The sequence below is a fragment of the Patella vulgata genome, chromosome 1, assembly GCF_932274485.2.
Source record: "Patella vulgata chromosome 1, xgPatVulg1.2, whole genome shotgun sequence".
Taxonomy (NCBI): Eukaryota; Metazoa; Mollusca; class Gastropoda; family Patellidae; genus Patella; species Patella vulgata.
The window spans coordinates 46,667,567-46,693,398 of record NC_065879.2 but is presented as its reverse complement, the minus strand read 5'-3'; the positions used below and the strand labels follow the sequence as shown (position 1 = coordinate 46,693,398).

Below are 25,832 nucleotides of genomic sequence, written 5' to 3'. Positions count from 1 at the left end.
TTTCATCTTACACACCTAATTTAAAAAATTGGAAAAATACAACCAAATGATTTGAAAAGCCTAACGTAAACCTTTTCAAATGTGACTTGGATTTTAAAATATTTTCGAACCCTCTGGACAAGTAAAATAGGATGTAATGGATAATTTACACAACAGGTAGGACACTTAAACATCTAATACTTAAAATGAGGCTAATATTTATTTACTCGAGCTGTCAAGCCAGCAAGAATGTTATTGTCCCTTTAAAATAAAACTACCCAGATTGCAAGAGGGAAATATCATGCCTTCTTGCTACAAACCAGCACGCCGCCAATCTGCCACTCGACAAATTCTATCTTTTAGTAATTTAATTTTCTACAATTACGATATCAAAATATCTTGGGTGGAATAATTAAAAGGGTGTAACTGAAAATAAGTGTTGCAAGTAATAGTGTGGGGGGACTTTCTACGTAGCGGGGCAGTTTCTCCAGTTTAGTGAGAGCAGTTTCTCCAGTTTCGCGAGGGTAGTTTCTAGAGTTTCGTCCTGGGGCAGTTTCTCCAGTTTCGCTGGGGGAGTTTCTCCATTTTCGTTCTGAGGCAGTTTCTCCAGTTTCGTCGCGGTCCAGTTTCGTCAGTTTCGGTACTTTCTGGCGGCGGGACCCCGCGTCACTTTAGAGGATACAGGGACTTTGACCACTGCAGCACTTCAGGCGATTTACAAATGATCATGTGACCTCCACGTAATTTGAATATGAGTTCGCGAAATGTTTTATTTGTACCGCGTATGGACCCGCGTCGCCACGCCCCCATTTAGTTTTGTTATTTCCTCATTTAGTTGATTATTTATAATTAAGTTAATTATCTATAATCTAATTATTCATAATCTAATTACTATTTTTTCATGAATTCTTTTTCATGAATTATTCATAATTCAATTATTTTTTCATTAATAAATTATTTTTCATTAATTAATTATTTTTCATTAATTAATTATATTTCATTAATTAATTATTTTTCATTAATTAATTATTTTTCATTAATTAATTTTTCATTAATTAATTATTTTTCATTAATTAATTATTTTTCATTAATTAATTATTTTTCATTAATTTTTTGGCATTAATTTTTTATACGCCCACATTTTCATGTGGACGTATTATGCCGTCGCCCCCTTTCTGTCCGGACGTCCGTCCGGACGGACGTCCGTCCGTCTGTCCGTCCGTCCGTTCACAATTTGTTTGTGGACACTCTACAGGTCACAATTCTTATCCGATTTTAACGAAACTTGAAATATAGGTGTATTTCCAAAAGATCTCGGCTGCTTTCGATATTGGCATGTATCGGATCGAAACTTCATGGATTATGGCCCCTGTTTGTACGAAAAATCACGTTTTTGGCTTGTGGACCCTATACAGGTCACAATTTCTATCCGATTTTGTTGAAACTTGAAATGTAATTTTATAACCCAAAGATCTCGATTCCTTTCGATATTCGCGCATATCGGACCGTAACTTCCTGAATTATGGCCCCTGATTGTACGAAAAATCACGTTTTTAGCTTGTGGACCCTATAGAGGTCATAATTTTTATCCGATTTAAAAAAGGACGACTGAGTTCGAATTTCGTGAAAATCGGCCTAAAATTGACAGACAAAATGGTCGCCGTTCGTTCTCAAATAGCGTAAAAATATGGTATATCAAGGTTGTGGACCCTATAGAGGTCACAATTTTTATCCGATTTTGTTGAAACTTGAAATGTAAGTTTATAACCCAAAGATCTCGGTTCCTTTCGATATTCGCGCATATCGGACCGTAACTTCCTGAATTATGGCCCCTGATTGTACAAAAAATCGCGTTTTTAGCTTGTGGACCCTATAGAGGTCAAAATTTTTATCCGATATAAAAAAAACGTATTATTATATCACCGTTACACCATAAGGACGAGTGAGTTCGAATTTCATGAAAATCGGCCAAAATTGACAGACAAAATGGCCACCGTTCGTTCTCAAATATTCCGGCGTGGTTCTCCCTTGTCAGTGATACAGGACGGAGGGGCTGACAAGGAAAGCTGTCTAGTCGTTCGGATGGGACGAAAGACCGAGGTCCCGTGTACACATTGACGTGCACGTAAAAGATCCCTTGGCAGTTGGAATTCGATATAAGAGTAGGCCGTAGTGCCGCTGTCCGGGCAAAATTTCCCTCATAGCACACTGTACGGCTTATGCCCGTCTTCATTAGCCCAGGTTAGGAGCAGAACAGTAGGACGTTAAACTCCATTTCATTTCATTTCATTCTCAAATAGCATAAAAATATGGTATATCAAGGTTGTGGACCCTATAGAGGTCGCAATTTTTATCCGATTTTGTTGAAACTTGAAATGTAAGTTTATAACCCAATGATCTCGGTTCCTTTCGATATTTGCGCATATCGGACCGTAACTTCCTGAATTATGGCCCCTGATTGTACGAAAAATCGTGTTTTTAGCTTGTGGACCCTATAGAGGTCATAATTTTTATCCAATTTAAAAAAAACGTATAATTATATCACTGTTACACCATAAGGACGACTGGGTTCGAATTTCGCGAAAATCGGCCCAAAATTGACAGACAAAATGGCCGCCGTTCGTTCTCAAATAGCGTAAAAATATGGTATATCAAGGATGTGGACCCTATAGAGGTCACAATTTTTATCCGATTTTGTTGAAACTTGAAATGTAAGTTTATAACCCAAAGATCTCGGTTCCTGTCGATATTCGCGCATATCGGACCGTACCTTCCTGAATTATGGCCCGTGATTGTACGAAAAATCGCGTTTTTAGCTTGTGGACCCTATAGAGGTCATAATTTTTATCTGATTTAAAAAAACGTATTGTTATACCACCGTTACACCCTAAGGACAACTGAGTTTGAATTTCGTGAAAATCGTCCCAAAATTGACAGACAAAATGGCTGCCCTTCGTTCTCAAATAGCGTAAAAATTGGGTTTTTCAAGGTTGTGGACCCTATATAGGTCACAATTTTTATCCGATTTTGTTGAAACTTGAAATGTAAGTTTATAACCCAAAGGTCTCGGTTTCTTTCGATATTCGCGGATATCGGACCGTAACTTCCTTAATTATGGCCCCTGATTGTACGAAAAATCACGTTTTTAGCTTGTGGACCCCTATAGAGGTCATAATTTTTATCCGATTTAAAAAAACGTATTATTATATCACCGTTACACCATAAGGACGACTGAGTTCGAATTTCGTGAAAATCGGCCCAAAACTGACAGACAAAATGGCCGCCCCTCTTTCTCAAATAGCTTTAAAATATGGTATATCAAGGTTGTGGACCGTATAGAGGTTTAACTATCCAGCACATACTATCTAATAGGGACTAGATTAATATTTTGGAACTTGAATATTCTCAGATTTAACCAATCAAATAATTGCAGTCATTTGTAGTATTAAGTAATACGTTATTTAGCATTTTAATTGTTTTATATTGAGGTTTGTCAAACTCACGTACTTGTTTAAAAAAGAGTACAAGCTGTATGCCGTTAACGCGTGAGAAAATGTTGGGGGGGGGGGGGTTTAAAAAAAAGAAGATAATTGTAGTCATTATCGTATTAATCAAATATATTAAAAATGAGTTCGCGAGAGAATCATGCAAAATTTTAAAAAAAACGACAGAAGCGGTGTCGGGCGATTTTGACCAAACTTTGCAGATTTGGTCATTGGGTACCCCGTATACCCCACTTGAAATATGAGGGTCACCAACCTTGTAGTTACGGAGAACCAGCTATGGCCATTTTAGAGTTAAAAAAACGTCATTTTTTTGAAAAAAATCCCTAAATTCAAATATTTCCCATACCAAAATCAACCAAAATATACAGCCTCACAAACAACCACCCACATCGCAGTGCACATATTCACACTTTATTTGTACATGTAAATCCCTTTGGCTGTATTACATTTTAACATATTCAATACTACAACAACCTTAACATGTTGAATATTAACTAACATAAGTTGCGTTGAATTGTTAATTAATCTATTCTTACACACAAGGTGCTCGCGTATACACTCGTTTACGTCCCCAGATACTATAGATTTGAATTGGTTCAAGCGAATTATTATTCGTTAACTCTTAACTGGCTCATGGTACCTTTACCGTTCAGTGCCAATGTTGACAACTGCTGACGAAATCCGGTTAGCCGTGCATAATGAGGGTTGCTTACCTTATAAACTGACGACTTTCAATGGTTTGTTTACACCCTGTTTGACATTTTGACCGTTAAAAGTCGTCTGGTTTCTTCTTGAATGATTATAGTAAAACGGAGATATGTCAATGTGAAAATGTTCTGCTAATGACGGATTACCGTCCATATTGAAGGACAATGATGCAGATGCTATTGTGGGTATACTACAACAACGTTAACATGTAGAATATTAACTAATATAAGTTGCGTTGAATTGTTAATTAATCTATTCTTACACACAATGTAGTCTGAATTTTAATGTATTGATATCTTTAAAAAGTGCTCGCGTATACAATCGTTTACGTCCCCAGATACTATAGATTTGCATTGGTTCAAGCGAATTATTATTCGTTAACTCTTAACTGACTCATGGTACCATTACCGTTCAGTGCCAATGTTGACAACTGCTGACGAAATCCGGTTAGCCTTGCTTAATGAGGTTTGCTTACCTTATAAACTGACGACTTTCAATGGTTTGTTTACTCCCTGTTTGACATTTTGACCGTTAAAAGTCGTCTGGTTTCTTCTTGAATGATAAAAGTAAAACGGAGATATGTCAATGTGAAAATGCTCTGCTAATGACGGATTACCGTCCATATTGAAGGACAGTGATGCAGATGCTATTGTGGGTATAGATTGTAATGGTTTTGTGTTAGAACGTCATAGAAATGGGCCTACGCATTATTTGGTTGTACTTTTGTAGTCTAGATAATTAAAAGGGATTCACGATGAATGATGTTAAGTTAAAAAATAAATGGAAACCACCATTACAGAAACTCCACTGGCTTCCAGTTCGAGCGAGGGATCAATTTAAAAGCCTTGAAAATGTGTTAATTCGATTTATTCTGACATCGTACCCGAGTATTTAAAAGAACTCTTTGTTTTCTATACTCCCCGGCGGTGCAACCTGTGTACTTCAAGTGATATGGAGGATTGAGGATTTCGGAATGTAATACGCTTTGTGGTGAATATGTTTTATCTGTCAGTGCAGCTAAGATATGGAATAATCTTCCAAAATCCTCTTCCATCCAGGGCTTTAAGATTCACTTAAAAGCATATTTATTTCAAAAATGTTTTTGAGCGGCTTTGTTGCGAATGCTCTTAGAAACACTCGTATGGAATGAAGCTCTATAGACATCGAACAATAATACTAATACTAATGATAGACACCACATTTGCATGAAATATCTGAATTGGAGTATTTATCATAGTAATTTGTGGTAAAAAGGCCATATTTAGGAAAATATCATTAAATCTAGATCATTTTATTCATTTACACGAAAGGTCTATCAACAGTTGTTCTTTTTTTAAAAAAAAAATTAAGATGACTTTAAAATGCATATCTATATTTTAACACTATTGATAATTATGACGTGAGTGTCAAACCTCTTAGACACTTTTGAGACAACAGTGATAATTATCAAACCCAATAATTCTGATATAGCTTAAATCTGAAAAAATGTGATTGACGAGAGTTTTGCTTTTCCCAGTAAAGGAAATGGTACAGCAAGCTTGTCCAGAGTGCTGATCGACCATAGAATTTGTATCTGACCGGGATCAATATCCACGACTAAATCACAAAATATACAGGTAGACAAATCTACCACGATAGTTGGTTTTATTGCATCTTTGATAGTCACCGCTGCAGCATTTTTTTGCAATTTCATTTCTGTAATAAGACAGGTGAAAATGCGACAGACACTTAGTCTGTGTCGTTTCACAAATGTATAAAAAAAACTAACACAATAAATATTTTCAAAGATATCTTTATATTATATTCTATACATTACAATCACAGAAATATAATAATACTAATGTACATTTGTAGAGCGCCAAATCCATCCAAAAGCATGCCGAAAGCGCAATGACACAATAGTTATATACACAGTGAACAGAGAGTCTAATTCTCACAGCATTCTTGAAACAAGTGAGTCTTCAACTGTGATTTGAAAGAAGTCAAAGTTTCACTGTTTTGGGGTTTCAGTGGTAAATCAACAAATATACAAAGAAGAAGTCGTTAAAATATTGAATCACAAATGATCACTGAATTAAAATTAAATTTAAAATAATATATTTTAATGGCAAAGTGTGTTTTTTTTGGTGGTTAGTTTGTGTTTCAACAAGTTTGATGCCTATTACTACTAGTATTAGATAGGGTTTTTTCAATGACTTGTTGGCGAAGAATCTGCATTTTAAGCTTGTGTTCGTTTATGATCGAGTCTATTTTTGCCTTTAACAAGTTCAACCGCAGGTTCTGCTCAGGTGTTACTTCATGTACACTCACTGGCTCGGAAATGACCGAGATGATAAAACGTCATTGGTTTAACAAATAAGTTTCAAAATCTAGTGTTTTGATTGGCATATTGTCTATATTCCATTGTTTGACTTTATCTTCTTTGAAATTCCACTCTGTTAGGAATAAATTGGGTCTACCCATACTATCAATAATGCTAAAATCGGCTTTCTTTGCAGCATCAATACATTCGGCTTTACACTTGTACAAAACATGGGAATGTGCCAACTGGATAACTTTTCCCGCTAGTATTCCTTTGTATTCCCAATGGTATCCACCATTCAAAGACCTTTTAATCATGGTCATATATTGGCAATTTGGTTGATATTTAGTATGCTCGTGGAACGGATCGTCGAATTTTTCCCAATCCTTCAATGTTAATTTACAACTGAAACACTGCACACGATCATTATCCCCATAATACACAAACCCTGCTTCACTTAGCTTGGTAGCTGATGGATGAACATGCGTCCATCTGTTGTCAAGAATGGCTAGACGCTTATTATATTTGATGTACTCAGCCATGACCGTCCAGTAATGATGCTCGATGTAGTGTGGGCATATGTAACAACTAACGAAAGCATTCATTTCCTTTTGACATATAAAATGACACACAGATAAACATGGCGTGCACTGTGCCGCCAATATAGCGAAACGAACTATGAAAACTATGAGCAAACGTTCGAATACACATTGCAATCTTGCTGATCTTGACCGTATTATTATATACAGCTACCGTTTGTACTAAACTTTGGACAACATTTGTTGAAAACTTGCTTTTTGGTCACATTTCATTCCATTGAGTTATGTTGTAAGTATTATATATATATATATATATATATATATATATATATAGTTTTCTCAGTACACAGACATAATTTGTACGTGATGGATGAAAAATGAAAACGCGCACCGTCAATGACAGTTTTAGAGAAACAATTCCTGCTGAAGTAAGTAAAAGAATTCCTAGATATACTTGGTACTAACAGAAGGGACACACATTCGGTGGCTCTCAAAGAACAGGCTTGGAAGGAAATTGAAAAACGTTTCAGTGCACAGCCAAATTTCACTGTTAGAACCTCGACTCACTTAAAGAATTACTGGTACCATCTTAAAAGAAACGAAATGAAGTTAACGAAAACGCCAATTAAAAGAAAGAAGCCAAGGTTGAGTGAGAGAGTAGAAAATGGTGAGTGATTAACAACTATCTAAAACATATTATGATAAGATGACAGTCAACAAACATGGAATTTTTGTTAGACGGATCGGTGTATATTTTGTTTTGTACATAAACGGTTTTAAGTTACAGGTTTTAAAAACAATTATCATATAGACTCGAACATGCTTATTTATATTATCCTTGGGGGTGATTGGAGTCTGTGATCATTGTCAAATGGTAGCGATAGAAACGTTTCATCATCATAATACATTGCAACAACAAGATTTTTCGTATTGTGTACACACTGGTTTGTCCATGGTCTATTACTTTATTTGTATTCAGAACAATGTCAGCCAAGATGAACCCCCTATAAACACAGAGTGTAACGCAGATATGCATGTAATCAAACATTACCCGCCCTCGGTCATTTCCGAACCAGCGAGTGTACATGAAGTAACGCCTGAGCAGAACCTGCGGTTGAACTTGTTAAAGGCAAAAATAGACTCGATCATAAACGAACACAAGCTTAAAATGCAGATTCTTCGCCAGCAAGTCCTTGAAAGATAACAAATCCCGTTACGAAACCCCTTGAAAAAACCCTATCTAATACTAGTAGTAATAGGTATCAAACTTGTTGAAACACAAATTAATCACCAAAAAAACACACTTTGCCATTAAAATATATTATTTTAAATTTAATTTTAATTCGATGATCATTTGTGTTTCAATATTTTAACGACTTCTTTCTTTGTATATTTGTTGATTTACCACTGAAACCCCAAAACAGTGAAACATTGACTTCTTTCAAATCACAGTTGAAGACTCACTTGTTTCGAGAATGCTGTGAGAATTAGACTCTCTGTTTACTGTGTATATAACTTTAAAGTCATCTCAATTTTTTTTTAAAAAAGAACAACTGTTGATAGACCTTTCGTGTAAATGAATAAAATGATCTAGATTTAATGATATTTTCCTAAATATGGTCTTTTTACCACAAATTACTATGATAAATACTCCAATTCAGATATTTCATGCAAATGTGGTGTCTATCATTAGTATTAGTATTATTGTGACATGTTTATAGAGCGTCATTACATACGAGTGTTTCTAAGAGCATTCGCAACAAAGCCACTCAAAAACATTTTTGAAATAAATATGCTTTTAAGTGAATTTTAAAGCCCTGGATGGAAGAGGTTTTTGGAAGATTATTCCATATCTTAGCTGCACTGACAGATAAAACATATTCACCACAAAACGTATTATATTCCGAAATCCTCAATAAGCTGCCATCACTTGAAGTACACAGGTTGCACCGCCGGGAAGTATAGAAAAAAAGAGTTCTTTTAAATACTCGGGTACGGTGTCAGAATAAATCGAATTAACACATATTCAAGGCTTTTAAATTGATCCCTCGCTCGAACTGGAAGCCAGTGGAGTTTCTGTAATGGTGGTTTCCATTTATTTTTTTAACTAAACATCATTCATCGTGAATCCCTTTTAATTATCTAGACTACAAAAGTACAACCAAATAATGCGTAGGCCTATTTCTATGACGTTCTAACACAATATCATTACAATCTATACCCACAATAGCATCTGCATCATTGTCCTTCAATATGGACGGTAATCCGTCATTAGCAGAACATTTTCACATTGACATATCTCCGTTTTACTATAATCATTCAAGAAGAAACCAGACGACTTTTAACGGTCAAAATGTCAAACAGGGAGTAAACAAACCATTGAAAGTCGTCAGTTTATAAGGTAAGCAAACCTCATTAAGGGGACGTAAACGATTGTATACGCGAGCACCTTTTAAAGATATCAATACATTAAAATTCAGACTACATTGTGTGTAAGAATAGATTAATTAACAATTCAACGCAACTTATATTAGTTAATATTCTACATGTTAACGTTGTTGTAGTATTGAATATGTTAAATTGTAATACAGCCAAAGGGATTGACATGTACAAATAATGTGTAAATATGTGCATGTCATCATCAATTACGTATGTAAGTCCTAAATTACATCTAACTTTTGAATTATACTAATTGTCGACTTGAACTAATTTGTAGATTTTATTGATTTATTGATTTTATTCATATATATTTACGAGAAAAATGTATGATTGGTTACATATTTCAAAATTACAGAAAATGTATACATGTAAAGATAACATATAATTCGTATAATGCGTGTAGGGTACATTTTAATGATTGGTTAGATTTTTCAAAGCAAGGACAAATGTGTAAGTTTTGTGACAGGTAATTTTAAACGATATAATTCGTACCGTGTGTTGTCGTGGGATCCGTTGGTAAAGATTCGTGCTCCCTTATAACATGAATATGAGTGTTACATATTGGGTTCAGCATACATTGTTCCGTCCCGTAAATTTATATGTATGTATTTGAGGAAATATATTCGACCTGTAAAACGTCGATAGAAAAAAAGCAAAAGTTAGCACATTTTGCTCAATTAGAATTACGTTCTCTATATTTGACGGTAAAAATGATGTGCCAGCATTTGTGGGTTGGTGTGGCAGTGTGTGGATGTGTGTGCATGGAAGCTGTCGAGTATGAATATACGGTCCATATTGACATATTTAAATAGGTCACATATTTTAAATATACCATTTAAAGATCACCCACGGCACGATAAAGACATCTGTTAGAACATCTGTTAAGTACATAATGTAATGTCAGCCTTGTTTTCAAAGAGCTAACCACTTTTGTTTTTCTTAAATATATTTCAAATACTAGAATAGAAACATCCTTATTCAAGTACGTTGGGGTTGTACTAACCTCACGTAACATAAAACATTTAATATGCTAAAATATTATTTAATACAAAATTGGCTATAATTATCTTCTTTTTTTTCTTTTTAATTTTAAATAACATTTCTTATACGTTAACGTTTTTTAACAGTTCGGAAAGGAAAAACCCCAAATCACATCTGTTATAGTTTGGTGTTAGATATTTCAAAAGCGCTGGGAATTGTGTAAATTTTATGACTGGTATATACTTTGTGCCATGTGTAGGTAAGTACGTTTTTGTTAACATTGAATTACATTCTCTATATTTGACAGTTAAGATGATCTGTGGGTGATTGTGTGTCGGTGTGTCAGCCAATTAGAGTGTATGTGTCTGTGTACGTGTGCATGTCGGAGAACGAGTGGGTGCTTGAGCATGGGTGTGTGTGTGTGTGGTGTAAGGGTTGTGTGTGGTTGTGGCAATTCATGAGTGTGGTGGGTGTGTGTGTGTGTGTGCATGTTGAGCACCGTATGTGTGGTGGGTGGGTATGGCAGTCCATGAGTGTGGTGGGGGTATCTGTGTGTGTGTGCATATTGGGAACCGAGTGTGTGATTGAGCATGCGTGTGTGTGTGTTGGGAGGGTTGTGTGTGTGTGGGGGGGGGGGGGTCTGCGGGTGTCATCATTCATTAAGTTGGATTTACTTTTAAAAAATCAAATTTTCTGTGACCAAAATATTTTGTCAAAAAAAAAAATACTTTGAAAACATTTAAAACATCTGGCACAGCTAACCCACTGGTAATAAAAACGTCTGCCAAACTTTCCCACGCAAAAGACACATTCTTCAATTCTCAAGAATATCAGATGACTCCAAAGTGGTGTTGCCTTGTAATTTGATAGCTAAACCATCTGGCACAGCTAAGACACTGGTTATAAAACACATGCCAAACTTTCCCACGCAAACGACATTGTTTTTGGTTCTCAAGAATATCAAATGACACCAAAGTGTTGTTTCCTTGTAATCTGATAGTTAAACCATCTGACGCAGCTAAGACGCTGGTTATAAAACATTTGCCAAACTTTCCTACGCCAAAGACATGTTCATTTGACTTCAAAGGGGCTTGACTTTTAATTTGATGATTAAAACATATGTCACAACTAAAAGACTAGTGTTGAATAAAAATAGTCACCAAATTTCCTTTTCAGAAAACATTTTCTTTAGTTCTCAAAGATATTAAATTACATGGTATGGTTATAAACATGTGTGCCGATATTTGGTAGCTAAAACATGTCATAACTCCATACAAGATAACAGTGACCACCGCTATAATATATAAATCATATCTAAAATACTGTGTAACGAAAATAAAACCCATTTATATAAAGAACATATTTTGGTCATGGAAACTTGGTCATACTATTTTCATAATTCAAATATTGGAACAGATTCATCATACCACCACAATTTATTAAAACCTTTCATTAAATATAAAACCATCGTCGGATAAAATATTGTTCCAAATTCAAACAGTTGACTAAATGATTTCACCAAATTAAAATAAATCAAAATATTTAAAAAAATATATATATTATATATATATATATACTATTCAAAAAAAGTAGGGGATATTTGATTTTTAAGTGTTATTAAAGTCACCTAATGAAACTGACGAAGAAACAAATGACAAAATGAAATGAAGTTCACATTCATCGATTTATTCCAAATGATCGTTAGACTAAGTAAGGCACAGACTGACCATTATAAGGGTAAAATGATACCCGGGGTCAAACAGCAAAGTTACCACAGCATCACAACCAAGTCAGTAACGGGTAAATCCTCCTCTGTTTGCCAAACAAGCATTGATCCGACGTGGCATACTCCTAATGAGACGTCTAAGGTCATTTTGGTCCAGATTGTCCCATTCCTGTTGCAACGCAGCAGCAAGTTCTTGGACATTGGCAGGACGTTGTTGACGTTGACGTAACCTCTGTCCAAGCATGTCCCAGACATGCTCGATGGGGGAGAGGTCGGAACTCAGTGCTGGCCAAGGTAATGTGGTGATGTTCTGTTGTTGGAGGTAACCTGTAACGATCCTGGCCCTGTGACATCTTGCGTTGTCATCCTGGAAGATGAAACGGCGGCCATGACGTCGTGCGAACGGCACAACATGGACTCACAAGATATTGTCCCGGTAGTACTGGCCTGTAACACGTCCTGCAACAACATGTAAAGCCGTTCTTCCAGCAACAGTGATGCCTCCCCACACCATAACAGAACCACCCCCAAATCGATCATGTCTGATGACGTTAACGTCTTGGAAGCGCTCGTTTCGACGACGCCACACCCTCCTACGTCTGTCCAAAAAATCAACAGTGAACCTTGACTCATCTGAAAACATCACATTGCTCCAGCGTCGATTATCCCAGTGTTGACGATCCCTACACCAACGACGTCTTGCCTGAATGTGATGATCTCTCAAACAAGGGATCACGCGAGGACGTCGAGCGCGAAGGTGACCCCTATGCAGTCGATTCCGAATCGTCTGGCCACTCACTCTCACACCAGTGTCTGTTTGAAGACGAGCGCTGATCTGATTTGCTGTGATGACACGATTTCTCAAGGCCAAGGTACGGATAAATCGATCCTGGGCTTGAGTTGTCGCCCTTGGTCAACCTGAGCGTGGTCTGTCCTGTACAGATTGTGTATCACGGTATCTGGACCATAGCCTGCTTATGACAGACTGAGAAACATTCATCGTCCGCGCCACAACCGCCTGTGTTGTGCCGATCTGTAGCATGCCAAGGGCACGTAACCTTTCATTTTGGGTAAGCCGACGCATATCAAAATTTGTTTTCTGGTCACTAAAACAATTAAACTGATGTTTCCACCCTGGAATTCAATGCCACAATGACTGTAACATTCAAAGTCAGAGTCGTGCAAATCTTGGGTTGGACCCCCATGATGATCCCAAGCATCACCTGCATTCCATGCGGTAGCTATTTGTGCGTTTGGGCGTCACATGTAACTGGAAATGTTTCTTCTGTTAGGTTCTATAGTGACTTTTTTCGTAGTCATTTGCATATTTTAGTATTATGCCCCCAAAATCAAATATCCCCTACTTTTTTTGAATATAAACACTTATTGAAAAAAAAATAATGAATGAAAAATCTATAAGGATAGAAGGGATACAGATGTTATAGGCATATTTAAATAGGTCCATAGCATTTTTTAGAATATCGGTCAAAAGTTCACCTACTACCCCGAAAAACATCTGTTAAATACATAATGTAATATTAACCTAGTTTTAAAGAAAGTAACCACTTTTATTTTTCTTAAACATATTTCAAATGCTAAAATAAAAAATAACATTCTTATTCAAGTACGTTAGGGTTTAACTAACCTAAATTAATATAAAACAATAATTAATATGTTAATTAACAACATTTTCTAACCTCAATATAAAACAATTTTATGCTAAATAACGTATTACTTAATACTACAAATGACTGCAATTATTTGATCTGTAAATAATTTCATCAAATTAAAGTAAATCAAAATAAATTTTAAAAAAAAAACAAATAAAAAAAATATTGAAAGAAAAAAAATAATCAAAAGAAAAATTAATTATTGAAAACAAAAATATTGAAAAAAAAAATAATTAATGAAAAAAAAAATAAAAAAAAAATAATTAATTAATGAAAGAAAATTAATAAAAAAAAATTAATTAATGAAAAAATAATTGAATTATGAATAATTCATGAAAAAGAATTCATGAAAAAATAGTAATTCGATTATGAATAATTAGATTATAGATAATTAACTTAATTATAAATAATCAACTAAATGAGGAAATAACAAAACTAAATGGGCAAATAGAATTAGCTATACAATGGACTGCAGGGATTTTAGGACATGTGTTGGTGTTTGGGGCGGGGCGACGACGAAAAAGACACGGGCACGTGGCGACGCGTGTCCATGCGCGGTACAAATAAAACTCATAATCATATGAACAAGTACAACCGATGACCGCTATCAATCATTCAAAATACGTAGTTGTCACATGATCATTTGTAAATCGCCTGAAGTTCTGCAGTGGTCAAAGTCAAACTGGAGAAACTCCCCCAGCGAAACTGGAGAAACTACCCTCGCGAAACTGGAGAAACTGCCCCACTACGTAGAAAGACACCCCCCCCACACACACACACACACTACTGCAAGTGTGAGATTACTGGAATGGGTGGGTGTGGAACAAAAGAAATTAGTCGTAGGCTTTAATTGTTTTTGTTTTTTTGGGGGGTTTTCTTAGTGAATTTGGTACTAATTATTTTGACCAGGAACTGGTCCCCAAGCGCCAACCATCTTCATCCGGGGGCCGACGCTCTTCGAAAAGCGTCTAAGACTAATCGGGTACGATGGACATGAAACTTGGCAGGCTTGTTCCATCGACAATTACGCATGAATTGGCGGACTTCGATATTCAAATGTGGTACGCTTTAAATCGTTTACATTGTGCCATAATAAATTGCCAGATTTGTGTGAACTCATCACAAAGAAAAACTGAGAATTTAAATTTCAAAATAACTTATAAAGATACAAAATCGGACGGAGATTACATCAGTAATTATATATAAAATTATATATAAGCGCTATAAGAGCAAGATTTGCTATGGTGCATTCCGGGAGATTAAGTTTGGCATTGTTACGTGGGAATTTTAAAAATGATGATATTTGTCATTATTCATTTAATATATTAACTGTTAATATGTTTCGGCACTACCGCAAATAAAGACCGCAATGGTTAGATCTATTTTCCTTTCCATAGAAACTTTCCCCAACCCTGTGATGATTGCATATTTTTATTCTAAATAAAATAGTTTTGCTGTCAAAGGCACGCTTCTTCAAACTTATAAACGATTCACGGTCAATCAACTTGCTTCATTCTGGTTTGAGTTACTGAGAATTGGTCAGTTTTAATCCCCTTTAAACAACTGATCGGCGTTAATCCTCTTTAAATCCTGTTCAGTGTCATAGAATATTGATTTAGAGAATCTATATGAATGATGACCATTATTTTTAGCGATCCTAAATGTTGGCTTGTGGGCGTTAAAATGGATTCTTGGGTGAAAACTGGAGATTAAGTTATAGCATGCTTTAATTAAATGACCATTCGCTTTCCTATATTTCGCAATCGTCCACGATGAGTTCATCACAAACTAGAAATTAGTTTAAACAATATTTTATTCATTTGAAAAGGATTGAACAACAGGCAAAGCCTATATAAGTTCTTTCCCAGGGATACAGAAAATAATAAACGATAATTATAAAGATATACATAAAATTAAGATTAAATATAATAAATTGTAAAACCGAACATATATACAGTTTCATGTGGAAATGATATATACGAAATATAGTTGGTGCAATTATTTGATATTATACAACAATATGTAAAAGCGAATCAAAACCTTTTGGTACTTTTAATAAAATTATGGACTGCTTCAAAAATCAAAATATTATTAGGGGTGTTCGAAAGATCTGTAGCGCTATTTAAAATTAGATCTAGATTAATAGTTTCTGTGAATACCTTTAATGAATTTATTAGTTCGATTCTGATAGCTGAATAAGATGGGCAAGAGAAGAAGAAGTGGAAGTTATCTACGTCCGAAGAATTGCATTTTGGACACATTTTTGATTCAGATAGGTAGTGGTGGAAAAGATTATTACTGAGATTACTAGATGTATTTCTTAGTTGGCAGTGAATGATATGGTTTATTCCCACGAAGGAGCAGTTATTGACCGTAACGGATTAAAGGAGGTCGTTTTCGACGCCTTCGTGTGAATCCAGCTCCTAGGGATTAAAATGAATTAAAAATGTAACAATGGTGTTATAAATTGTTATGATAAGAATTTACACTTTCATAATCCCTAATATGATTATATATCAAATAAAATTTTCACTGATTGCTTCTCACTAATGACAGTCACCACTACGGAAGCCTATAATCTTGACTTCTCGCGGCGAGAACGCGAAGAAACAAGGCGAGAATGCGAGGATCTCGCCCCGAGAACACGAGAACTTCTCGCGTTGAAATAGGCGGTGACGTAATGATACATAAAAAATCTATTGGAATAGCTATTATATCAAATACAATATTCACCGATTCCTTGTAATTAATGAAAGTCGCCACTATAGAAGCCTATTGCGACATTCTATAATCTCGATTTCTCGCGGCGAGAAGTCGAGGGCGAGAGCACGAGATTGCGAGAATATATTCCTGGGCTTCTTGCGTTTAAAAATCTCCACCTTCTCGTACTGTCGCCCTTGACTTCTCGACCCCCTCGCGTTCGCGCCCTTGGGTATTTCTCGGCCTCGTTTCGTCACAATTTCGACTTCTCGTGTTCTCATCTCGGAAGTGCAAGTTCTACGCATGTGCACTGGCGACCAAATCAGCCATGTGAAATTTGCATTTCAAGGACGGATATCTACATATTGTCTCCAAAACCCATTTCATTTAATCAGTTTTCTAAGACGAACTAATAAAGATATTATATATACTCTTCAAAAAAAAAGTAGGGGATATTTAGAAACAATACAAAACTACAGAAATACACTGCTGTTTTTATTAGAGGTAACCAGTGTATGTTAATAAGGGGCCAATTGCCTACAGTTCATATGGGCGGTTTATCTGACGGCCCCATTTCACTCGCAAAGAGATATACTGTCAAAAGTGAAAATGGACGTTTTGATTTTTGTCTTAATAATGAGTAATTGCTCCACCAATCCTCAGACATTCGGCAATTCGTCGTGGCATGCTCCTAATCAACCGTCAAATCACGATTTGGGGCAATCTGACCCAATCCTCTTGCATTGCCATGGCCAATTTTTGCAGGGTTGTCGGTTGACGTTGACGTCGACGAACACGTCTTCCGATCATGTCCCAGACATACTCTATAGGGGAAAGGTCAGGACTCATGGAGGTGATCATTCACGACACGAGCGCGGTGGTCACGGACATTATCATCTTGAAAGATGAAACGTCGACCTGCACGTTGAGCAAAGGGCAGAACTATCGGTGCCAGGATGTGGTCACGGTAGTACAAACCAGTGGCCCTTCCTTGAACAATATGCAAGTCCGTTCTACCAGCCATGGTGATTCCTCCCCACACCATAACAGACCCACGCCCGAATCTGTCATGCTGTCTGACGTTAACGTTAGCATGACGCTCATTTACACGCCTCCAAACGCGAGCACGCCCAACGGTGAAATCCAGAGTAAATCTGGACTCATCTGAGAACATTACAAGCGCCCATCGACGATTACGCCAATTTCTACGCTGCCTACAACATTGACGCCTGTTTGCCATGTGCTGGCGAGTTAACCGAGGCACAACACGTGGTCATCGCGCATGCAAATGGGCTGCATGTAGCCGATTTCTAATCGTTTGGGATGTAACTTGGTACAAGTTTACAGAATGCTGATTGGCCGTTTGATCTCGATTTCGCAGGACCTGTGTACGAATGTAACGATCCTGGGCTTGTGTAGTGGCTCTAGGACGACCTGAACGAGGTCTATCATCAACATTGTGTGTTTGTTGGTACCGGTTCCACAATCTGCTGATCACAGATTGTAACACATTAAGTATGTTGGCTACTGCCCACTGTGTAGAACCCATTTGAAGCATTTCAATAGCACGTAGACGTTCATCATGTTGAATACGTCTCATTGCAAATTTTAACGTAATACACTAAAGCAAAGATACGCTGAACAGTAAATCTTATGCATGAACCGATAGGAAAGCAAACATGGATAGGATAAACCAGCAAGCGGCAGTTTTCATCAACACTTCTTTGAAGTGTCAAATTTGACAATGAACCCCTCCCACGTGTATGACGCTATTGCGTGTCGCATGTTCAGCTCAGTGCTCCTGTTGGGGCGATAAGTTCTTCATCTGTGAACATACTTTCAAAGCATGTCAAGTGTCCATGACTATTTATCATATCACAACCTGCATAGGTAATTGGATTTCAATATCCCCTACTTTTTTTTAAAGAGTATATGTGATGATGCTTGATCAGTGGGTTCACACTAACCAGTTGTGAATATTCGCTGAGAGGGATGACATCGGTGCGAGTTAATTAGCTCACAATATTAACTTTTTTCCTTCCGCAAATTAAATTCTAGAACATTCTAGAGTATTAAAAAAAATAATAAATAAAGTATATCTGGATAAAAAAAAATTGTTCCTATTTAGTGTAAATGGGTAATAAAATGAGTAAAAGGCACCATTCTGTCCAGACCAGTTTACATTACTACGTCTTATGTGGCTTGGAGATAGAGGAGCCTTATCAGCCTCGTAGGTTTACTCCGGTTTCCTGCAATATGAAAGACCCCTGTGCGTGCGCTACGATAATAAAAATAAGACAACTTGTCTGCGATATCAACCTCGGTGGATGCGGACGATAAACACTAAGAAGAAGTACAGTTTTCCCAATACCTCTGTGAAACAGACTGCGATGGATTCACATAAAAACTGTACTTTCTCCTCTTTTTTATTTCTTTTTCTTTTTTTAGATATTGGAGAGTATCGAAAAACGGTTAGCTCGTTTTTCAATATTCAGATTTGAATCTCTAAAAATCCGATTGTAAGGATGTACATCTACAGAATGTCAATTTTCTAAAACGAGCTAATACAATCATAAATGTGGATGGCTGAGCAGTGGATTCACATAAAACTGCAGTTTATCCTTTATTTATTAAAATATGGATTGATAAATGTAAAACAAATGCTGTATTTAGGTGATAACCAGCCACTCTAATAAAAAGGTCACAAAGCACTATTTTTTTTTTCAAAAATGGGAATATTTCAGTATTTAAACTACTTCAACAATCATAGGTATCCTTGAAATTACATAGTGTAAATATTTTGTGGAAGCAAGTTGTTTTAATCTTTACATCAATTTCCTGACAAAATGAAGTGGAAAAAGGGAGTTATGAGTATTATGACATAATTCATCGTATGAAAAGGCTATTAATTAATATTTTATTGCTCTGTAAGTGCCACATTTTAAAAGATCACAACAAATAATACATTTACATCCAAAATGTAAAACATTCAGCTGCAAAACACACATCTACAACATATCCTTTTTGGGGTGTGGACTCATTTGGAAGAAATGTCATAGGTCTACATGTTTGGCCAAGTCTTAGAAATCCTTGAAATCTTATATGTGACTATTTGTTTTTGACAAATAAAATCACTTACAAAATCACAAAATCCAATTACTGCTAATTTGGAGTCAACAAATGTTCAATTAAATATCCAAATATCATGTTCAAGAAAAGGGGTGGGGTGGGGAGGTTCAGCCAGTCTAAATGAAATGAAGACAGAGAAATTTCCCTGCAAACACATAGATTTTACTTTCTCGAGAAGGGAAATGCGACAATTTCAGGTTTTGAAAGATTAAAATTGTGTTAAGTCAGAGGAACACAGCAGCAAAATGCAGTTCACTAATGTTTTGAAAATTCTAACATACCTCAGCCATACATAATTAGACTAAATTTCTTAATTTTTAAATTTCTGATAAACACATGGATACTTTTTCAATATCTGACAAACACATAGATCCTTTCCAAGTTATTTAACAATGAAAATAAAGACATGCAAGACATTTTGGTTCATTTGACAACAGATGAATAATTAAAATTTTGACAGCAATATTGTGGGTAAACAGAGGAATTTCAGACAACTTATCATGATTTTTAGGCAAAATTGAGTGAAATTATGATATTTTCTTCCCGTCTAACCTTTATGATGCAGAAAAAGTAAAAATTATACATTAAAAATTTTTCCACTAATTTTGAAAAGTAAATAAACACTGAAAATCACAAAATTTTGACTAAAATCAAAATTGCCCCTCACAAATTTGTCAAATATTTTTGAAATTTTACCATTTCACTTTTTTTTATTATCAAAATGTCATATATCACATTTTCTGACAATTTGGAGATCATATCATCAAATATAGGCCTCTCATCCACTGTTAGGTTGTTTCCATACAGAAGGCAGACCACCATTAATTTCCCCATTGACTTCAATGTTAATTCTGGCCTTTTTGCCCACCTCCAACTTTTGCCAAATTTTCGTTGGGCTGAATGCTTTTCACTACAGACAGATGAACAAATGGCCATGTCTTTGCACTAAAATTTGTATGAGGTTGACCACCAAAATTTTGAGATACACAAACTTGAAGAAGCATACTAAAAACATGTAACTAGTTGCCGTACATATCACCGTAGCCAACCTGATAGCCCCGTTATCCTTCCGCCTCAAAATCATGAATATTTACCAAAACCTGGTAGAAAATGTTAATTCAAATCCTCTTCATTCATTCTACTTCTAGACCAAAAAATCAAAATAAATGGGCATGCAAAAGGGGAGAAAAGCGACACAGAGAGAATTGCTATAAATAGACGAACTACAATTTGTGGGTACCGAGATGGTGAAATTTAATGGTGGTCTGCCTCCAGAGGAACTGTCTCGGCCCATACAGGGATCGGACACGATTCTTCCACGTTAGAAAGTCAACGTCATGTTATGCTCACTGAGCCACCATTCTATTAAATTAGTTTTGAAAAACTGAAGAAAGTCACCATTCCATTAAATTAGTTTTGAAAAACTGAAGAAAGCATGTTTCAGGATACCTGAGCAGTGGATTCACATACATAGATAAATATACAGAGAATAAAGGAGAAACCCATTTCATTAAATCAGTTTTGAAAATTAACTGAAGAAATTATGAATGTTGGTGTCCAAGCAGTAGATTCACCTAAAAACTACTCTTTCGATTTGTTTTTCGATTTTTGCGAATAACGAAAAAACAAGTAAAACATTTACTTATATTAAAATAATAAAACTAACTGCCCTTTCTCCTTGTTTTTCGATGTTCTGATGTTAATTTCAAAAAGCAGTTTTTAAGGATGTAAATTTACAGAATATCTTCCAAACACATTTCATTTCATTAGTTCAACTGCTAGATATTTTGTAGATACACATGTTTAAAATCTGTTGATTTTTTTTTTAGATTCAAGTCTGAATAAAATCGGCTCTTTTGTCAATGTCGAAAAATAAGGAGAAAGTGCAGTTTTTATGTGAATCCCCTGCTTAGAAATCCTCATTTATGATTTCTTTAGTTTGTTTTGAAGAGATTTAAAACTGCAGTTTTTATGTGAATCTACTGATGCCGGATTGAAAACTGCAGTTTTTATGTGAATCTACTGATCCAGCACCATCATTTATGATCTTTAGTTCATTTTAGAAAACTGATTGAATGAAAGGTGTTTTGGAGACAGAACAGTAGGGCGTTAAACCCTATTTCATTTCATTTTTATTTGTTTTTGAGACAATCTGTCGAAATACATCCCTTAAGCCGTTCCTTTTAAGTTTTCAAATGAGAGAAAGCGAGAAGATGGGGAGCGAGGAGCCCAGGAAAAAAAATCTCGCATTCTCGCCCAGTTTCCCTGCTTTCTCGTACTCTGCCGTTCGACTTCTCGCTTTCTCGACTTCTAGCTCTGACTTCTCGCTTTTGCATATCCTCGATTTCTCGCGTTCTCGCCCTTGGGTATTTGTCGACTTTTCCCGTTCTCGCGCCCGCGCCAAATTGATGGAATTGTCCGGTTCAATTCGTTTATGCCAATAAAGGAGGTAAATCGCTAATATTTGAGACCTAGAAATTGACACAAATGGGTTGCAACCCATATAATAATGTAACATGAATGTATATAAACTGATTTACATTCAATCTTTTCCGTTTTTACTCTAATTTCAAATCATTTATATTCGGCGAAATACGCCAGAAGTCTCAATCGAATGGCAATCTCTAGCGTCTGGTTATTCCAGTCTACACCGATAGTAGTTATTGCGCATACTCTCCAGATAAGAATATGACGTCACCGGTTGACACGACTTGTGGAATATGTCTAGCTTCGTTCTTCGAGCCCCTTGTTACAAATGACGCTGAAACGCAATATGGTACACGATTCGTGTACTAATGGTAAAATGTTTATTTTGTCTTAAATATTGGATATCAGAAGCCCTTCCTTTCCCGGTAAGATCACAACATCAATCTTGATTTAAATTGACAAATAATTCGTGTTTTCAATGTCGATGACTTTGGATGATATTATGTTAGAGAGCTACTTTAAATATGTGCAAATTCTCGCCTAGTTTTCTCGCGTTCTCGTACTCTCCTACTCTGGCCTTCGACTTCTCGCTTTCTCGACTTCTCGTTTTCTCGACTTCTCGCTTTTCAAAATCCCCGACTTCCCGCTCCCTCGCCTTTGGGTATTTCTCGTTTTCTCGCGCCCTCGCCAATTTGATTGAATTGTCCGGCTCAATTCGTTTATTCCCTTAAATATATGCAAATTCCCGGAGGATAATCAGTCAAAACCTCTTTTTGTATTTTATGCCTCCTACTAGCGATTCACGTCACATTTATGACTACCACTTGATATTACATGTCTTACGACCCACCAACGCATGGAATCGTGGTTAAAATGGACAGAATAAAATAACCCACCAACGCATGGAATCGTGGTTAAAATGGACAGAATAAAATAAAAGTCTACCTTGTATTGTGAAAACGTGTTTATCCCATGGAAACGTGGCAACACCAATTAATTTATCTGTGGTCCAGGCAACGAAAAATATATTTAAGTGTGAGGTACTGTCAAACTGAAGTATTTCCTTGAGTTCTATTATGCTCATATACCCCCTGAAAATAAAACACTGCCTTAGAACATTCATTAATTCGTACTTCAACTACTTCCAGTATTAGTCCGGTGCCTCAAGGGGGGATATCAGGTTTTTCTAGAGCATCTTTTTGTGTAGATTTCGTTTCTAGGTGTTTGAGGGGGCTTTTCCGAGATACGGGGATGGGGGATAGGGATGGAGTGGGTACAATGTCTTAAATTGGGTGGAAATGTGATAATGGTGATGATTATTTTATAGCTCATTACATCTCTAAATAAAAAGTTTATAGGATTCTCTTAAATAAATGTTTTGTTTTGCGCCGGGACCGGGGGTGGGTTGTAGGGAGGCGGTACGATGCCCAAAAATTAATGGCAGCACATTCGATAATGTAGATATAAATGATAATCATCTTAAATGTTAGTAAAACATTGAATTCTAGCACTGTACACCTCTAAATAAGTGCATAGGGTGCCACTTGGACAACTGTTTCGCTGTGCGGGGGTAAGGACGGGGCGCGACTATGGGACAAAAACCACATGGGTCGGAAGTGATTTCAATCATCGTATAGACTAGGGATACAGTGGAGGAGGGGGGGGGGGTTGAAAACCAATAGAAATCTCAAAGGTTGGACAGGTACTGAACTTACGACTTTGCAAGCTTTAAATCATCCAAGGTAGCTAATCCTTATATTTGGGCATACATGAAGTTTCTACCATTTCAAACCATCTTAACCCTCAGGTGTCTTCTAGTATATACCACAGAGATTATAAAACGTTAATAGTTCTTACCTCAACGACGAAAAGGGGTCATAGCATGTATAATGGGTACTATTCTTTCCTGGAATACAACAATCACCCCCATCCCACTGATGATTATGGCGATTGCATTCGTAATCACATCGGCTATTTCCAACTTTCCCCAAATCACACGCCACATCCACGGGATCACAGTCTCCGCCATCATTGCCAGTTCTTGTGTTTTGACACTCGGGATTACACTGTCCGTTTCCAATGTCTAAAGGATCACATCCGAACATGATTAATTTTTGGTTAAGCGAGGTATTTTTAATGGATGTCACGTCTAACTGAAAACTTATATTGTATGATCTAAATGCATTGTTTAAAGCTTCGTGTTGTCGTTGGATTTGTTCATTCTTAACTGTTGGGTGGGAACCGTCATCATTCATCAGATTGACTATCCTGTATCGAAGCTGTTTTTTGGTCCTTAATTGCCAGCTATTGGCATAACTGATAACGACTTTTGGGTCATCACAGACAGTATGTCCACACTGGGGCGTTGTAAGTTTGATTTCAGAGTGGATGGGAATGTCAGAAGAGACTATGTCTATCGATCGCCCTTCAGTGAACGTCCATTGTTTCACGTCATCAAAACTATCTTTAAGAACTATATTATCTGGAGAAGGTCTATAACTTATAGCTGTTATTTCTCTGTGAGATAAAGGGATCGGCCATATATTGAGTTCGTCTAACGTCCCCCTGAAATACGGACGTGTACCAGCAACGCCCCCGAGTCGTAACGCTTTACATGATTGTTTAACTAAAGGAAATATAGGACCAATTTGCTTATGACTAACTGCAACTTTGGCATTATTTACATAAAGTGTCATTTCACTTCCATTAAAGGAAACGACTACGTGGATCCACGTGCTAGGTACAAATGATTTATAGTCGTAAATATTTGTTCTTGCACCAGAGCGACCTGTCTGCAAAGAGAAAAATATTCTAGCATTTTGCTCCCCGTCCGATCGAACGGTTCCAATTCCAACCGACCAGCCTTTAGCAATACCATAACTTGAACACGAGTCTACCATCTCTAAAAATAGAAACAACCAAAACTGTTAAGCTTTCATTAACAAATATGCACAAAAATCATGCGCGAAAAGCACGAATTTCTGATAATGTTAATAAAATATGGGGAAGGGGAACCCCAGAACGGAGAGACATGAAGTATTTGAATTAATCGCCAACTTCGAGTGAGATTGGAATTAAAGACTACATGGTCTAATCCCTGTGGAGAAAGACTGTTTTACTTTGAGACCCACTGGGTGGGATCCATAGGAGGTCACCCGGGGGGGGGGGGGACGTTGGTCGCCAATACACTCGTTAAGGGGTGTAGGGTGTGGTAGCTGAAGCACATGACAAGAAAATCGTCTAAGCCGCACGACGCTGTAATGGCATCAACGCGATAGGTTACCAGTGAGATTGGTAGTTGGATCTTTCGTTCTACTGCCATCATTGACATTCCGGGCTATGCCCGACTATGGCCTCTCAATCAGGGCTTGCTCTGCAGGCAAGTTTCCTTGGAAACATTTGTCTGCGATATCCTCGGCGGAAGCGGACGTTATGCCCTACGAATCGGGAAGTGGGTAGTTTATTTAATATCAACATCAAAACTCTATAACATCAAGGTTGTTCATATACGCCTACTGCTTTAGAAGGTAAATGATGTATCGAAAAGCCTTGAGTTGTGAACGATTTGATTTGTGTACTTAAAGTACAAGCTGGTATTGACACATTGTGACATATTGTACCCAATTGTACCATTCATTGATGAGACTGTATATACTAAAGAACAGGATAATACTCAATTTATCACCGCTTGATTTTTGGCATCATGGTGTGGCATATTATTAAAGG

General features: G+C 36.6%; 1 protein-coding gene across 1 annotated transcript in view; it reads right to left on the bottom strand.

The window, feature by feature from the left end:
* LOC126809864 (pappalysin-1-like) overlaps positions 1–25,006 on the bottom strand; it is a 139,740-nt gene extending 114,734 nt beyond the window's left edge. The window contains exons 1-4 of the mRNA XM_050534705.2: positions 24,966–25,006; positions 24,685–24,842; positions 23,964–24,459; positions 23,052–23,197 (exon numbers count right to left, since the gene is read on the bottom strand). Of these exons, the coding sequence (XP_050390662.2) occupies positions 23,052–23,197; positions 23,964–24,459; positions 24,685–24,842; positions 24,966–25,006 (841 nt within the window). The remainder of the gene's footprint in view (positions 1–23,051; positions 23,198–23,963; positions 24,460–24,684; positions 24,843–24,965) is intronic.
* Positions 25,007–25,832: the final 826 nt, after the last annotated feature.